The sequence below is a fragment of the Lonchura striata genome, chromosome 2 (genome assembly GCF_050655825.1).
Source record: "Lonchura striata isolate lonStrDom1 chromosome 2, ASM5065582v1, whole genome shotgun sequence".
NCBI classification, from domain to species: domain Eukaryota; kingdom Metazoa; phylum Chordata; class Aves; order Passeriformes; family Estrildidae; genus Lonchura; species Lonchura striata.
Genome location: NC_140704.1, coordinates 99,062,210 through 99,081,023, shown reverse-complemented (window position 1 = coordinate 99,081,023; position 18,814 = coordinate 99,062,210). Strand labels below are relative to the sequence as shown.

Here is an 18,814-nt window from a genome sequence, read left to right as displayed (position 1 = left end):
CACAATATAACTGGACGAGTGTGAACCATCCAAGAACTACAATTACTTTGAAGGTAGGAAATTACTGTAGGAGAATTGCTGAGACTGTTCTGTCTGGTGCAGTTTCATGTTCTCCATCTTCACACCTTTGCTGTTTGATATAATTTGTGTTTGTGCATCGTTTATGTTTACACTAACCTACTGTTAATGTTGATACTGCTGGTAAAGCGTTTACACTAACCTACTGTTAATGTTGATACTGCTGGTAAAGCATCTCTGGGAACCAGTGCCCAAGGTGCACCTCTCTTTCAATTAGAGCTCCTCCTTTTCCTTTAGGAGTCCTTCCCTTGCAGAGCAAAAAAAGCTCACTCATTTGGTAAGCTTTTCATCTGCTCTTGTTTTATCTCAAGAGTCGTGGGATCTGTTCTTCACCTAAGAGTATTTTGTATCCAACAGAGTGTACATAAGTCCAAGTCCAAGCAGTGTGCCTTAGTTTATTCTCTAACCCAAGAGCTTTTTTTTTCCTCTCCAGAGCAATAATGTGTACAAATATTTTACCCAGGTTAACTTCATTGCCCCTTTTGGCACTTAGAGGCACATGTTTGGGAGTGCACCATGAGGATGAGCCATAGCTGTATGAGGCACCACAAAACTTATGACTCATTAGTCATTAAGGAAAGTTTCTAAACAAAATTAACAAAGAAGCACACCAAAATATTCTCAAGTTCCAGAAGATAAGTCACTAAGATAAATTCAGTCACTAAGCTCAGATGTGAGTTCTCAAGCTGGGAGTCAGCTGTCAGTCCCCAGAACCTCCAATCTCCTATCTCAGACACTGGAGCACTTCTCCAACACAACCCAAGTTGTCCAGTGGAAATATCCATAGGTGCAGTCTGATGAACAGCTTCTCCTGCTCAATTTCTGCATTGTTGCTTCAAGAAAATTGGTAAAAGTGTTTCCAAGTAGTTGCTGTTCCTACAGGTGCTCCCTTTCACAGAACAAAGACCCCAGAGCCAATGGCCATTGAACCAACACTCCTGAGGAGGGACAATGGGCAAGAGGTTTTTTTTTTCTCTCATTCTGCCCCAGTATTCTTGGAAGGCAATGTTCTATGTTGCTTTATACTCTGCAGTCTGTATCAAGCATGGACAGTACTTCACCTTGTTATGCAAATATCAGATCACAAGCAGTAGAGAAAATTGGGGAAAGCTTCACCCTGACGTTTCTGTGTAGGCCAGACAAATTACCCAAGCTCACAGAGGAAACAGGACACATTGTTTGAGGTATGGTATAGTGAAAAAATTCCCTTTATGTGCCTTTTGTCATTACAATTTATGTCTCAGAGACAAGTCTTCCCAGAGACTTGCCTACAACATTTAGCCTTGCACTACCTTGAGTAGCATTTGTCTTTCAGACAAACTCCAACCAGTTAGGATTGAAAGCCACAGCACAGAATGGACTTCACAGTTTTAATTCCTAAGGCAGTAAATGTTAAAACAAAAATACTGGGTGGGTAGAATTATTTTCTGTTGTTTCTTTTAAACAGGAAAAGAATAATAGGCATTTCATCAGCATGTTAGAGCCCAGAATACATTCACTATGTTTCTGAAAGCTACCATCACCTTTCACTGTTACTGTATGCTGATTTTTCTTTTACTGAATAAATGCTATTGGACAGAATTTTGATGATTCTGTTACAGGTAAATACTAGGATGTGGGGAATGGGTAAAGGCTGCTTGGTGATAATAAATGCAGAAAAATATATGAGTGAAAAAGCAGTTGCTTCTTTATGGGTAGTGGCATATATGGCTGTATGCTCATTGCATTAATACCTGTATCACATGTAGTTTTATGTTAGAGAGCATGATACTTGAGGTGTCGCGTATATGCATTTCTTAGTGTTACGTTGGGATTTTCATACATCCCGAAAGAGAGGCATATTTTGTATGTATTATGCTTTTCTGTGCTTTGCTATTGCCAGAAGCTTGAAATCAATACTGCTTTTTCTTTCTGATAATTAAAAGGATGGTTTATCTTTATATGGATCTTTAATTTTAATAAGCTAATAATTCTGATTTTAGCTACTATTATCTTAATAGCTAAGCCTTCTTAAATGTTTTTATCGTAATTCCTTTGGAGAATGTTGCCATTTTTTCAACCTGCATGAATCCTTGCTCTATAGTGACGTCTACTGGAAATGGCAAACTGGAATGTTCAAGGGCATATTTAGGCTTTTCAATTCAGAGTTGCCTTTATCCTTGTAGATGTGGGAAGTATGGACTGTATAGAGGAGCAGCATCACATTTTCCCATTTCCTAACAGGTGTTGTTTCTGCTCTGGACTTCATAGAATTTGTGCTTTGTCTTGTGGCAAGCGTGCATTTCATGCCTTGCAGCACATTCCACCAGTGTAATTTTTGACACTTCTTCTATTCTTGTCATAAAAGTTGATAGTTAGAAGTCATCAGGTTCTGAGAAATAAGTATTTATGCTTAGTATCAAATCCATACTGAGGTGCTCAATTATGACTTCTTACTGACAGTCCTGACACCAATATTTAAGTAATTATAGAGGAGTCAATGAAAGAAATTTGTGCTTTTAATCTGACATTCAGAATTAGGTAATATTTACTTTGTATCTTAAAATAGGTATAATGTTCAAAAGAGACACCAAACATTTTGCCTTGGAGCTAAAAAAGGAAAGTAATGAGCCCATTTTTAAGTGAATTCAAAAAGCAATCTGATTTTTGTTCTTGCAATGCAGAACAAATAAAATAAAAACTATCGTACTTTATTTACTAACCGATGAATTGAATTGTCCGCCTTTTATTACCGATATAAAGCAATGACTATGAAGAGGCAATCATTTTTGCAGCTATCAGACTTTCAGTAACATATCTCTTGTGGCTTAAATAACAGATAGTTTAAGTGTTTTTCCATTACCTTCGTGTAAATGAAAAATGCATAAAATATTTTAACAAGGCAAAGTAATCCAAGGAGATTGTTATTTTGTGTTACAAATTAGGTTATTTCTGTCATAAAATTAAAGGAAAAAAAATCAACGCAAGGACATTTCAGCTTAATATCATTTACCAGAACGAACATGTAACAGATTTAATGAGCTAGCAGGTCACCTGAATCCAGCTGTTTCCGACCAGCTTTATGAAACGGAGAATGCAGCTAACGGTAGGAGGTAAGCATTATTACAAGCTCTCAAGGAGTTACAAAATCGATTTCTGCTTGAATGAATTAATTTAGATTATCAATTTATAACCAGCTACACGAATCCCATCAACTCAACAATTCAGTGAATGATCAGGCTCAGCCCTTGCAAGAGCTTGACAATTAGAGAGCTCTATAGTTATCTCCTGTCCTATGGTGTTGCTAACAAAGTTCCTTAGTTTGACAGAAATACAAGGAAAATGTTTGCTTAAGGACATTGCAGGAGTGAAACATCTTCGGTGAGGGAAAAGAGCAGCTACCATAGAGCAACTGTGTTCTTGTGTCCTTCCTAGAAATTCTTCCAAAGGTAACTGAAATTGAGTGATTCTTTTTACCAGCAAAAAAAACATGACCAGTGCAGGAAAGAGGCCAAACCAACTAATTTCAATCATGTACTTCTAAAAAAGAAAATAAAGGATAGGATGTGAAAATGGATGCTTATAATTATAGCACACTCTAAGTTTATACCTTTAGTGCTATTAAAAGTTTCTTGCCTTTTTGATGGAATGCAGCAAGGTACTTCCTCTTCCTCCCCATTCTAGTGCAGTCATTAAAACTTGTGAAAAGAGAATATAAATTGCTGCTAGTCAGAATGTTACTGTTTTATTTTGCACAAGTGTTAATGGCTACTCAGGATGCAAGTCAGTGCTGATTCAGACTGTCCATCTTTTAATCTTTGACATGTCTCCTTCTTGTAATATTGTGAAATGGTTATGAGTAAAAGGGCATTTGCTGTGTGTTAGTTACTGCTGTATCCTGAAGTGTAAAATACAGTGGATACTGTTCCTTGTCTGTTCAGTCAGTTTTGGCATCATCTTCCCTGTCTCGGAAGATAAGAGTGGTACACTAAGTACAGCACTTTATTAGCATCATATAATTTATCACAGGAACATTAAACTTAAATAAGTAATTGTATTTATAAATATCCTTTAACGGGAGCTGGGATTCTGGGTTTAGTAATACACGTCAGTGGTGAAGTATAAAGAAATGATCAGCTGTTAGGTCATAAAGCCTTATTGTTGCCTGAAAATAATCTCAAATTATTACATTTTAGGGCTGAGGAAAATCAATAGGATTATATTGTTCTTCTTCTAAAAGGTACATTTGCAGTGCAGTGTTCAAAGAGTAATAGGCATGATGGCTTCTGTGGGGGACAAAATGAGTTGCACCTACGTCATGTGGAAAGTATACCACTTAAAATACCCCAGATTCCTGACAGTTTTAAACCACTAACAAAAATTGTTAAATAGCTCTGTTGCCCTTATGCTGTAAGAAAGTGGAGGTTTTTTAAGTACTGGAAATGCATCTCCTGTACAAATTTGGATATGTTCACATGGGCTGCTAGTACTTTTTTCTTTTTCCTTGACTTGGCTGTAAACAGCCTTCTCTGAATTTGAAGACAACAATGCAAACCTATTCTAGTGAAACACTCAAAAATTATGAGAAATCCTTTTTTTCTAGTCTTTTCTGTAAGTTTAGCCCTAAATTGACAATCAAATTATTGTCTTGTTCCTCATTATTTATTATTATTTTGTCAAGGTTTTATGCTAGCATTTATAGAAGACAGTGATTGTGAGATGGTAGAATTTAATAGTATCTGATTTCCTAGGACAGGCATTGTACAGTCTTTTAAGAAGCGTTAGTCAACCCTATAGACCTCAGCCTGAAATCTCCTCCAGGCTACACACAGGTTCTCAAGATCCATAAACTGACCCTGCAGTAGGTAACTGAGTGGGTGGGAATTGTCAGCCCATCAAACAGTAAAGGAACTCCTCTGGGATGCTCTTTTTTCCCTCTGTACCAATCACAGCAGGTACCATACCTTTTGGAAAATAAGACTTCGAGTATATATGTCACTGATGAGAGTGAACCTGTAAGTTTTTACTTGTATGCCTAGTGCTTTATGCAATTTCCCAACCAGCTGCTCTAAAACCAAATTCAGTGGATGGGACAATGCTGCCATTGGATGGATATTTGGATATTTGCTGCAGTGTCTTCACAAAAGCAACACTTTGCGTCAGCATGTTTTGCTGTCTTGCTTACAATACTGGAAACAATGTAATCCTGACAGCACAGTACCTCAGTCTTTGCAGTGTGAATTTTCCACAGATTTCTATGCTTCTGCCATCACACTCTTTCCAATACCCAAGACAGCTCCTTCAAAGCTAATTCCAGTGTCAGTGTGATCTCCTCTACTGTGATGGTTGAGTCTGAGGGGACAGCTAAATAAATCTCCCACTGTGAGCTTTCATTGAAAAAATTCTTTCTCTCAGATTTGGATAGTTTATCCCTGGAGCATGCTATTATTCATGGATGGGCTAAAAATTTACAGGATTCAGAGGCTCTGTGACTTCCCACATGTCAGTCTTTCACATCCAGCAGCAATTGGGCTGAGATGAACCTGCAACTTTTCCTTTGAGGGGAGAACCTCTTTCCATGTCCTTGTGAATCTCCCTTTCTCCTTTATACCCATAATCACTTAGCACATGAGCTGCAGAGCAAATCCGTCACAATGTGGGGATCTCTTGCCCAGCCTAGAAACAGCCTTTTCTTGTCTATGTGTTTGGTCAAGTAGTTGTAGCTATCTGTTCAAGCACGGTGAGGCTGTAATTATGTCACTTATTGCACTGTGGAGAGTTTTAACTTGAGAAAAAGTAAAGTCTCTTTCAACTGTTGCAAGGAAGGCCCAGTTAGTGTTTCTCTCAGTGGTGTGCAAGTGGTTCCCATGGTGAGGCGTGCCTCAGTGACAAGGCAGGAGTGTGTTACAGGTGAGCAGCCTGTATCCCAAGCACAAAAGCCCTGTGAGACACACACTGGTTCTGGGGGCCACTGTGGTGTTGTTCCCGTCATGATCCTGGGAAGAGAAGTGCTGCACCGAGGCGCCTGAGCAGCTGCACGCAGAGGTGGCTCCCAGTAGCCCAGTGGGTTAGCAGAGACATTCCTGCAGAGCTGGTGACAGGTGGAGAGGCAAAGGGATAGTCCAGCACAGTGAGGAAAGGGCTGGATTCCAAAAAGGTTCAAAATATTAATGTCAAGTTCAGCCACATCTCAGACAGATCTCACATCTCACTGGAATTGTGTAGTGTTTGTGAAAAAAAAAACAGCAGAAAAAATAATATTGGTGAAATTAATTAATATGGCTAAACAATGTATGGGGCTGCGGCCTTCAGAAATCTAAATGCTTTTTGCACAGAATGCTTGGATTAGCATTAGCAAAAATGATGGCATTTTCTTTAAGACTTCTTATGTTGTTTTGCAAACAAAACAGGTTGTATTAAATAAACTCTGTTTCTGGAGTTTAACTTCTTTATTATCAAAGTTCATGAGATTTTCAACTAACTTTCTGGTCAGAAAGAATATTAATAGCCTTGTTGTGTGAGGATTTTCTTTAGCATAGTTTCAGAAAGGTGCAAACATATTCATCAGAAGCGATTATTTGTTTAATTATGCCAGAAAATGCTGGTAAGCTTTTGAATTTTCTAATTTAGTCCAGTGCAATTTTTTTCATTATGTTCATAACTCTAGATATAATCAACTGTAATATTTCAAACATATGTTTCCATTTTATTTTATGTTGGCAAAGCCTTTGATTGCAGTCCCCAGTGCTTGCCTTAACTACACCTCATAGAGGCTGTAAATACACCTCTCCTCAGCTGCATTGCAGCTAGAGACAGCGTCTGGCAGCAGCCTAGGATGGGCAAATGACCTCAAAATCCTGAGGGCCTATAGCAGCGGTGTTCCACATTATTGATAGTAGCAGAGATATTGACAGTCTGTGCTTGGAAGGAAAATAGGAGTTTGATATGACATATTGTGTGTCTCAGCAAGACTCATAAATAATTTTGACAAGTTTTTGTATGCATGGGAAAGTCCTTGATTCAGCCTCCCATAAAAATAAACTTCTATTATGGAATGTATTTGTCAAGTGGCTGTGTGATGGATGGAGCTGCGTTTACCCCTTGGCAGTTCGATGAGTTTTAGATGCACAGCTTACCAGAGAGGATTTACGGGCAGTACAGAAATAATTATTCAGTATGAAATACATAATTCCTGTACCTGGATTTTCATTTTTTATTATATTTTGTTTCTTTTGCATTTCTGGTCTTTAAGACAAAAGGCCTTACCATTTTACTTGGAGCTGTTGAATGTTTTGGAGAAACTAATTCCTTTCCCAAACTTGGCTTGTATTTTGTTAATTGAATGTAAGCTTTTAGAAAATTAGGTAAAATCAGACAAGTTTGCATCTGAAAATTTTTATTTTTACCAATAAAAACTCTCTTGAAAGGATTTCTTAAGCTTCTGGTGGGAAAAAAATTAACAAATAATATTACATTTAGATTATTATAATAGCTATTGCTCATATTGCTCTTAGTGTCTTTTTTTTTTCTTTTTTTTCTTTTTTTTTTTAACCATGCAGTATGCTCACATGAAGAGGTCACACTTTTCTGACACCAAACCCAGAGCACCTGGCACATTTGTTCCATGCTTTCTTAAGGCTGCTCCTCAACTCTTTCTCCCCCCTTTTAGTTTTTTTTCACAGCAGTTTTGCTTTTCTGTCAGCGCTGCCTTCCTTCATACCTCCTCTTACCTCTGTCATTTCTGCCTGTTCATTACTCACTCCTTTCACCTGTTCTGTTTTTACTCATTTAACTTTTTCTTTAGACTTTCTCCCATTTTTTTCCCTATTCCTCTCTTCCTAATTCGTTGTTCTTCCTCCTGTTAATAGTTTCTCCAGCCTTTCTCCTTTATTTCCTTCCTGCTCCTCCAGTCCATTTCTACTTACCTTTTTTCCTCTTTGTTCTCACCATTATCTCACATTCTAGCTTGCTTTTGCACACAGTTACTTCATGACATTCTTTACTTTTTCAGTCCCTTCCCTCTCTATTACTTACCACTCCTAATAGTCATGTTTTCTTCCCAGTTTGCAACTTCTGACCATGGCCTTCTGACAGATACCAATTATTCTGTCTTCCCAAAATGTCTTCCCTGTTTGAGACTTCCCAAAGTTGTGAAATGGCACCTTTTTAGTATTTACAGGACTATCCAGCTTTGGATAGTTCCCATATCTATGGCTGAGGAATCACACAGTCCTAACTTGCCAGGAAGAACAGTGTAGTCCTGAATGTGTTAACAAAGCTTATCATTGTAAAAGACTCACAAGAGTACTAATTTTTAAAATAACTTTCAGCATATGGTGTAGCATATCATGGACCAGGCTAAGACATCCCACTCATTACAGGCAGGAATTATTGTGAACAGAGGATTTCTAAAGAAATAGCAAACTGTTTTTAAATGTAGAATATTACTTTAAGACTTCATGCCATTTACTATAGCTTGTAGATATGGCAAATTAGAATTTCTGTTCTTCATTTAAACACATTCTGAGATTTGTGTAGAGCAATTTGAATGTAAAAAATGTGCCTGCTCAAACAGTCTGTGGAAATAAGACAGTATGTTAATCCTTGCAGTCAGCACCTGGATTCTAAAAATTGGTCACAATTAGAGCTGTGCTAGTCTCGGGCATACAGGCACCTGGCTGGGCTGCTCACACACAGCTCACATGCTTGGGTTTGAGCTGCCCTCCAAGCTGCCACTCCCTCTCCAGGAGGGCGTGGTGTCCAGTGCCTCCTCTGGCCGGTCTGACCCAGGTGGACCTTTCAAATGGCCTTCAGCATCTCAGATACCACCAGTGGGCAGCTGAGCTCATTCATTTATGTTTGTTCAGCATGCAAAATAATGTTACATATTTCTTCTAATATGTTATAATTTAGCTTAAGTTGGGAGCAGGGATTCAGCAGCAATCTTGTTTGGACTGTGTTAACAAAGCTTTATAGAACAACTAGATAGCAGGTACCTGCAAGCAGTTGCATCCTCTGACTGTCTGCCATTCTGCCATACATACAATAGCATATGGGGCATTCTGTGATTTTGACTTTTTACCTTCTATTGCAAATTGTCCACAAAAAGTCTATTTTTAGTATTTATTTCTAAATCCTGTTTATTAATGGACAGTATCTGCCTGGCGTAACTGAATTGCTACTATTGCTGATCTAGATAACACATGTAAACAGGAGGAAGGACTTGGTCTGCTACAGCTAATTATGCCACTGTGAAAATCTGGCAGAGGTGAAAGCCAGACAGTTGTGAATTAATTAGCAATCATAGATTTGTGTTTATGCTGTCTTGTCTCACGTAGGTCAGGGCATTCCATGCTCAAGAGCTTGGAGCTAGAGCAGTAAGTGTTCCTCATTTTCCTGCCATCTCTACTGGGAGGAACATCTATTGAGGGGAAGGGAAATATTCTCTCAGTTAGATTGGGACAATAAGTGATAGAATCTTATTTTTCCTTAAAATGTCATCCTATAAGGGTATTTTAAATAGTTGCCAGGTTTATTGAGACATCACTGTTTGGACCATGATAGCTGACGCTCTGTCTGTACTTCCATTGTAAACTTCCTTAATAGGGAAGAATTAATGACCTAGCTATTACTATTTTTGGCCTAAATCTTACTTATGAAATCCTCATCTAGAAGTAAAAATATTTATAGAATGCTTTTAAATATATTTTTCTGCAACCAATTTCCCTGAAATTTAGATGCTAAAACAGGAAAAGTAATGTTTTATAGTTGTACCTGCTTTTCTTTCACAGAATGTCATGGAAAGAGGTGAAGGATGGGGAGGACGGGTAACTGTAAATCTCTAAATTATTATGTAAACGTGCACTTAAGGGTTGGGGTTTTTTGCTTTATTTTAGGGAGGGACAGGCTGCTGCCTGTTAAGTATTTGTGAATGTCTTTTATGAATGTCCCTTCCTTCTTCCCCAAACCTGCTGCTTCGTTTGCAAATTCTTTTAACAAAATTTTATTAATCTTTCTCAAAGAACTCTGTATTAGCAGTGTTGTATTAACATAAAGCTTTCTAATAAGTATCAAGCAATTTCTCAATGTGCAGTTCTGTGTCAGAGATTTCTATTACTAATATCTTCAGGCAACTTAATTTCAATCCATGTTGTGCTTCAAGGATCTGTCGAAGTGCACTTCAATGCATCTGAAAACATCCTCAAAATAGAACAACACAGATTCAAATTGAGGGGCCTGGAAGCAAACCAGAGGGGACAATAACAGCTTAGTAAAAAGTCTTATTTTTCTCTAGTCTCGCTTTCTTTTTTATACCACCGTTAAACATAGGAAGTTGAACAACAATTAAATACAGTGGCTTGCTGTAGCAGTGTGGCAATCTCCCTGGAAGAAATAGTATTCACAAGTCTGAAGGATAAACTGTTGGCTGTTTCTGAACTTAGGTGGCTGTCCTCCTCTGGTACGCATTTCAAAGGGTGAAACTGGAAGTGCTCTTGCTGATTTTTAAGCCCTCCATCTGCATATACAAATCCCATTTTTTTTAATTCAGCAAAATTAGTGGGTTTTGGTGTATTGAATGCAGATGCAGGATAGGAATTTCTCAGTAGTGTACCTGTTACAGACTAGCTTTCAGTTTTCATGTACTCCTTCTCTTATGAGGATATACAAAAGAATAAAAAGCTGCTTTCTTTCTCTTTTTTCTGCAGAATGTAAGATGAGTAGCAGTGATGGTCACTTCAAACAATCATTTTAAGTGATTTTCCATTAGAAAATATAAGTTTTTAGAGGACAGTAAAAATATTCTTGTCAAAAATGGACCAAAAATGTTTGATGTGGAACTTGTGTTATTAGACACAAATTAACAGTAATATCTTTGAAAGTATATGCATGGCATTTGATTTGGAATTTATGGCCAAAATTCTGTGCATGAATGTACTACTGCTTTGCTGGGTGGCAGTAGATGCCCTCACAGACAGTTTTGTAGATAAAAGATGATCAAGATTCAAGCCTGGGATCATTCTGTAGGCATGGGGACTGCATTATTTCACTAAACCTGAGGAGATTTCTAGTTACTTTGTGTATGTCAGAGGAAAAGGTCTGAAAATAAACAATTAGTGTAATTGGTAACATGATATCTGGCTCAATTTCAAGAGAATTTGAAAGAGAACTTGAGGGAACTGATAATGTAATCACCACAGTGGGCCACCAATACCCAGTGATTTTAGTTATTTATCATGTACATAGGTATAACAATTAGTTTAACAGTTTCTGTAATTTAAGGATATAATGTGATCAGAGTAGCTGTTTCCCTTGTGACCAAAGTACATGAAAAAAAAGGGAATGTACTATTTATTATTATGTACTCAAGACAGATATCCATTTTGTTTTAGTGAGTATGTCTGTTTAAAAGAGGCAGGAGAGCAGGCTAGTTATTAATAGAATAAAGTCCAATCACATATAAAAAAATTGATTTAAAAACTTGTTAATATTTTATTACTTTTTCTGTATGTTTGGCTGGATTTACCTAATGGAAAGTTCCTTTAGACTGTTTGGCTATTCCAGTGGCATGTAGTTAAACAGTCCCTGAATAATGCTGGTGTGTAAGAGGAGCCCTCACTTTGGAGAGTACCCATATACTGTAAGTTGTGCTGTCTTTCAGTCAGTCTAGGAGCAAGACAAAGAACATTTTCCTGCCCATTCATCAGGGTGCAGCCCTAAATACTGCATTTAAAATTAAAGAAGTAGATGACTGATGCTTTATTTTTTTTCTGTCTTAAATACAGCAAAAGAAGTAGAGAGGATATGGCCTGAATTGCTCATGAATATTTTCAAGTCGTGAGTGGAACTGAAGATGCTAATATCTTCAGTAGGTAAAAACTTAGAGCAATTTTTTTCAGATGTACCTAGGAAATCTGCTTCTAAGTAGTGTAAAATACAGAGTACTGAAATTTTCACTTCAGGCCAAAAGTTATGCCTTGGAAGTTTATTTTAAGTAGAGTAGGCTTTGCCAGTATTAACTGAAGAGATTTACTGGTGGAGGTGGCTTGTGAGTGATTCCATACAGTGAAGTATCTAACTGGAAGAACTAGAACCTAAATTAGATACTACTTAGCCATGTTCACTAAAGAATTATGTAAAACCCATTCTCAGATCTGGTGGGTGTATGTTAAGTATTCATATGGACATATAGATGTTTAGAAGTCCCTTTTTATTCAAGATCAAATTTGGCTCTGCCAGCTGCAGTTTAGAGGTAAAAAAATAATAAAAATATTCAGTTGTTCCTGACTAAGAGGGGAAAAAAAGTAATGTCATAAAGCTGTGATTTTGTTATAAACCAGAACCTAAAGCCTGAATGACAGTTCAAAAGATTCCAGTTTTATTGTTGTGTGAAGCTTGCCCCTAACCATCCCAAAATCAGAACATGGACTCCACTTTTCCCAACTTTGCCCGAAGAGATACAGTCTTGAATTTGTGGATTCCAAAGGGTTTCATTGCCTTTTGTATTTTTCCATTGTCCTTCAGCCAAGCTCAACAAGACCAAACTTGACTTTCTTAACATCTTGTCTGAGGTAAAAATCTAGAAAATTGCCACAAAGAAGGAAGCTGACTCAAGAAACTTCATGTACCTACTCTGGACATCAAACAAAAGAGAAGAAAAAGCCTCATGAAGTCATTCTTTGTCTTGAAGCTGGGTTTTTTCAAGTGTAATGCACTATCATGTTATCGTTGGTAAACTTTGAAGAACAGGAATTGCAAAAGCTGACATGATTCACTTTACAACATAAGCTTTGGCTGTTGCTTGGGTCCATAGTTTAGTCATATGCATGTAAATTTTGGCAGACAAACTTCACATCCTTTTGGATTTTTTCCTAAGTTAAGGCATGAAGATAAAGAAAAAAATAATCAGAAGTTTCAGACAGGAGTTGTAGAATATTCTGAGTTAGAAGAGATCCACAAGGATCAACAAGTCCATTTCTTAAGAGAAATCAGCATGTATGAGATCTGAAGTGGATCAGAAATTAAGTCCTGAAGCAAGTGGATTAACAACTGTTAATACTGACTGTAAGTGACCTTTTTCAAAGCCGTGTTTCTTTGGGGTAGTTTTGAGCAAGCTGAACTACGAACTGTATTCTGATGCTGAATTGAGTCTTAGTCATCCCAACTTTCTCTTTTGATTTGAATAAGACAAAATCTAAGTCAGAACACCACTGGTTGTGAATATCATAATTTCCCATTGTGAAATTTGTTTGATGAATGATGAATGAAATGTGAAGTCTTCATTGCACAATATTTTATTGTGGGGATTTTTTTTTCTCAGTTCCCACCTATGGAGAGACATTAATGTTTTGAACATTTTTTTTCCTTTTTGTGCCATGCTTTCTTCTATTTTATGCTTTTCAGAAAGCATCTGTTGTTTATTTAGTTGAGAGACTATGTGTTGTAAAATTACCTCATTAATTGGTTTTTCCTAGTGCAATTTTTAAAAATTCTAATGTTTAAATAGGTGTTAATGTTTTTACTTTGAAAGTCTCCATGTTTACTGCCACAATAAGGATAAAAGTAATTTTATAATCTTAATGTTTTCTATCTGTGGAGAAATTTCTTTTGTATATCTTTTTTGATGCATTTCCCATGTGTTGGTCTTCATTTTGTGCATTTTCTAATCTGTAATAGTCCAAATTCCCTTTCAATCCTACATTATAGCATGATGGTGATCAAATATGAACATGGTTACAGGTATTGTATTACAGGAAGGGCATTCTTGTAAGTGTCATGATGGGCATTAATGATATTTCAACCAAACAAAATTTTATGCAAAAAATTTTGCTTAATTAAAGATTTTAGAACTTATTTGGCTGTGGAGTCTACAGAGAGGTGAATTTCTGTCAGTTAGCTGTTTTCTAGTCTTTCTTTTCTTCACAGTCTCAAATGTGTGTGTACATAGTATATACATGCAAATTTCCAATATCCTGCTGCATCTGAATTACATTTTGATTTTAGTTTGGTTGTTTTTATAATGATAGTTTTCTACTCTTTTGATTTCACATGATGAAAAGATACCTGGCATGAATTTTATCAGACTTTCCAAGGAGCATTACCAGACAGGGGCCAGTCACGGAAAATCACAGACAGCATTAAGAAAAATTAGAAAATGAAAACAGGTTATAACTGAAACCAGACTATCAAATTTCTTGACAAACAGACACTAGGTTATGGTACAGCAGTTTATTCAGGAGCCAGATGGCAAGAAAACCTTTTTATGCTATGTGATGGGACATACCTTCTCAAGCCAAACAGAAAGCCAAACAGAATTATCCTGTAAAACACAGTTTGGATAGTCAGATTTCAGTCTTGACTTAGGCTATGTGTGAGCTTTATCTAACCTGCAAAGTAACTATTTTTTTAAAGCAATTTAAGAAAAAAAAAAAAAAGGGTGGGGCTATACAAAGGTGGTCTGTTTTTAATCAGCTGTGGTGCTGTCGGAGTGTCCTAGAAAGCATGGATTTAGAGAGATCCCTGCTAGCTAAATAGAAGGTAATCAAGAAAGAGGAAAAATGGAAAGAACTCCAGAGAGTCCTTCTGATGCACTGGAGTTCATGCATCCCATTTCTTCTTTGTTTCATTCCTTTTTTGAAACTCCTCTCTACAATTTCTCATGTTTTCTCTTTTCCTTTACTTCGCTTTCTACTGAAGTATCAGAATTTTCTCCTCACTGTACAGTAAATTTGATTGCTTGTGTTTATTTAATCTCTCCTTTCTCCACCCTCTCTGTTTTTTCTTCTTACTCTTCATGATGGTATAATGTACAGTGTGCAGTTAAATTGGTGTAAACCTAATTTAAAGTGAGTGAAAGGCACCTGTGTTCTAGGATTAGATCTAGTACACCTAGATACAGTTCCCTGTAACTAGGTGAATTGAGATATAAAATTTTTCTGATAAAAACAACCATAGCAAGAGACCAATCCTTTGAGTATTCAAGAAAAATATTTAAATTCAGCCTCAGCGTTTTTTCTCATATTGCATTTCTTATGGTCCCTTATATCTCTTCCCTTCAAGAAAAATAGTGGTTTTCAGAGTCAAATTTTTATTCATCTCTTTTTTCTCATTTTCTCCCCTTTTCCTTTCCCTCTCTCTTTACAAGCAAGGCCAAAGAGGAAGTTGGACTAGAAGCTCATATATTTTATGCCTTTGCCTGTGACTTTGTTCTTTGGGTACCAAAGCAAGTTGTTTGGTACAATATTAGATTGGTGCAATCTGGTTTTGAAATGAAACAACCCAAGAGTTTCTTCCTTTACAAGCAGGTTTGTTTTTTCTTTGTTCTTGTGCAGCATTTTTTCCAAGTGCACAAAATTGAAGTATATATATTTATTAGGTTTTGTTAATATTCTCAGTAGTTACCAAGAAAATTACTAGACATAGTTTTCTGTTAGTTTTCTTTGCTTCTCCTTGATTGGTTTTAGTTTATATTTCAAAAACTTTAATCATTATTTGTTCACCTATTCTAATACTAGGAGGTCAAACTCACAGCTGAAACAGTAATTTTCACCTCTTATGTGCAAATAATTCTTTCCCTCTAAAATACATAAACTTGAGACTGATTCAGAACGCTGAATCTGAACCTTTTAAATTTCCAGGGCTTGGAATTTGTACCTACATCCAAATTTCGCAAATGACACCTACTTCCATTAAATGGTAAAATCAGGAAGGAAAAAATACTCTATTTAAACATTCTCTGATTCCATCCACACATCCTTCTGAAAATTCATTTCAGTCCAGCTGGTAATCATGAGTTGAGTTTGGATTTGTTTTAGGACTTTGTTCTTCTATTTTACCTGTTGATGGAATGAGGAAGGGGGAGGTTAAATGACATAAGCAGTGACCATGGAACTAGTAGCTGTCAGTGCTAAGAACTCCTTAAGCTGCTTTCTTTTGTCTCTTGCACAAAGCAAGGCTGCAAGGGTTTGGCATCATAACTGATGGAAGGGGCTGCTTTTGCTTTTTTTACTTTTTTTTTCCTCAATCCAGATTGTAATGTAAGTGGCATATAATAGTTGTTTTTTGTATTCATGTTCAGATTCATTGTGGTCTTTCAAATGGTGTTCATATGAATCCATGAAAGAGCAAAACATCATGGACTTTTAAAATAGAAATATTAGTCAATAAATAGTGTTGCTGAAAAATCAATAATAAAATGTAGGTGGCTTTTACTGCTAATTTAATTAAGTCTGTATCATGTGTAAAATTGCATATAGACACATAGGTAGATCTGCTTACCCATATTGAAATATAACTCTCATATACAATTTGAAAACGAGCTGACATGAAACTTGCTATAAAAAATGAAATATTCTAAGATATCCAATATATCTGTGAATAAATGAGATGTGCAGAAATAAAAAGGGAAAAAACAACTTTAAGTTGTCTAAAGAATTACATGGAGATAATAGAGAGTTTTTGGGTTTTTTCCTTATTGATTATTCCCAGAACTTAAGGTTTCACAGTTAGATTGACAACTGAGTTATTTGCCCATACCTAGTGACTGACAACAGATAATGGAAAGGCTTTTACCATGATATAACAGCAGAGAATAATTTCTAATTTACTACTATAGTTCTCATCAAAAGTACCCCAGCAAAAACAGTAGATTTATCACTTCAATTACTGGAATTTCACATTTAGTTTAAAGAGACATGTTTCTATAATGTGACAGGCTTTACAGATTCTGAACTTCTTCAGACATTTCAGCTATCAGAGTAATCAGGAAAAGATATAAATGAAAGCAATTGTTTTAGTTTTATAACTTTCAGTGCTGTCTACTGGCAAGAAACGAAACAGGCCATAAACTGATGGTCTTTGCCAAGTCTATAAAAGGGAAAAAAAAGACATTCCATATCAGTCTTTTTTACTTTTTTTTAAGCCAACTGCCTGATACTGGATGAGAATAATGTTAAAATAGTATTCAATTAATATCTACAAATTAACTTTTATGTCTATATTTTTTAAACTAGCCACCTAGTGATAATAAAATGTTGTTTACCTCAAAATATATTGAGTATATTTTTAATGCATTTATTCATATCGCTTCTGTCCAGCTTGCATGCCTCAAGCTATGAGAGGGGACAAAAATATTTTAAAAAAGACTAACATAAAAAACAGTCAACAATCATTGGCTTCTGTACTCTAAAAAAGGCCATGTGAATGATTTTAAAACTGATTTAAAATATCCTAATGTGTATTATTTTCTACTTTTGGGGAAGATGGGTTTTTCACTGCTTTTTTTGAGGAACATGTCATTAATTTTTATATTTTGCCACCCACGTGGTTGTTCTCAGCTTGGGAAATAGGAAGTGCTTCATATGAAGTGCTTCATATAACTGGGGATGCTGGGGTATTTCTTAAGCCCAGGTTTGAATACCCTCAATGTGTGCCAGCCTCGTGTCAGGGCATACCTGGTCACAGATGTGCTCCCATGTGTGTCTTTTCTTTTGCTTTCTAGCGTGCCCTGATTTCTTGTTCAAAGACGACCTTCGCTTACGAACTGATGGGGAATTCTGGATACTCTGTAGAGTGGGTCCCAGGTCAGAGGACCAACAAATGCTGGTGTAAGGGTTTGTGTCATAGCACCCTCCGATCAGTCAGGTTAAATGCAGTAAGCAAATCTTAGTGGAGTGCTGTGCTGTACTTTCCATTTTATAGCAAGATAAATCAGTGTACCACAGGACATCTGATCTGATTCTAGGTTCACTTCAGGAGATTTGGATCTGTGTCTAGAGAAATAGCCATTATCCTGACATTTTGCTTATACAGACAGGCATACCAGTTCTCCCCGAAATTTCCCTTTTGCAGACAACCCTTGGCAATCCTTCCCATTTCTCATCAAATAAAAGGCATTGAAGCAAGCTTTTACGAAGGATCCCTACCAAAGAAAGTTGGCACATTTTCAGCTGGGATTCCTAGTCCTTCTGCAAAGAGTCATTTCTCTCTTAAATACCATCTTACTCAGAGATGTTCCTGCCTCCTCCTCTCAGACCAGAGAGCAGGAGGGTAGGACTGGGAATCAAAGGCACATGGCTTGAGTGCACGCTGGAGAAGGCTAGCCCTGGAGTGCCATGTCAGGTGTGCTCTGCTGTGTTACCCACACAGAGGTGCTAGAATAGCAAAGCACCATAATAAAACCTCAGCAACTAGAGAAAGCAGTAGGGATTTTCTCACAGCTGTTGCAGAATTCATTAATAAGTTCACACAATTATGATATTTGGTATAAATGAAATGCCATCACACGTGGTGCCTCTGATGGTCTGATGATTGCTGGGGTGCAGCTTGTACCTCAGAGTATGCATTTACTGGCAAAAGGGGAGATTATCTATTCTATCATATGCGAAAGGGATCTTATTTGGGATTTGCTGTAGTAGAGCAGTGTAGTAGTTAAGCCAGCTCTACAGTTTTATTGCCTGTTGCAGCTGAATTTTCAAGAAATGCTGTGATTTAGATCACAGAAAGGAAGTATCTAAGTGCTATATATGGTGTCAAACGTGCATAAGTGATTGAGCACATCTGTTTATGAGGTACAGTACTTGAGTGATAATGTTTATGAGGAGTGCTATTAGGGTGAATAACATAGCTGCTGGTTAAATGCCTGTTTGGATTGTTTTTATATCCACTGAGTTAAAGTAGATCTAAATAGATTGGTCACATACTCCAGATTTATTTGTTTGTTTGTTTATTCTTACAGAGGCCAGGGAAATAGTTTTAATTA

General features: G+C 36.8%; 1 protein-coding gene across 4 annotated transcripts in view; it reads left to right on the top strand.

Annotated features, from left to right (window-relative positions):
* The window catches only part of ZNF407 (zinc finger protein 407), a 333,913-nt gene that overhangs the window by 279,681 nt on the left and 35,418 nt on the right, over positions 1-18,814 (top strand). Inside the window, exons 9-10 of one of the 4 annotated variants that reach the window (XM_085571856.1) lie at positions 1-177; positions 221-14,619. The exons of 2 other annotated variants lie outside the window; for them this stretch is intronic. In XM_085571856.1, coding sequence (XP_085427982.1) covers positions 1-143 — 143 coding nt within the window. In that variant the 3' untranslated portion in view covers positions 144-177; positions 221-14,619. Of the gene's footprint in view, positions 14,620-18,814 lie in introns of those variants that run through there. One more of the 4 variants, XM_085571855.1, reaches the window with a different exon arrangement.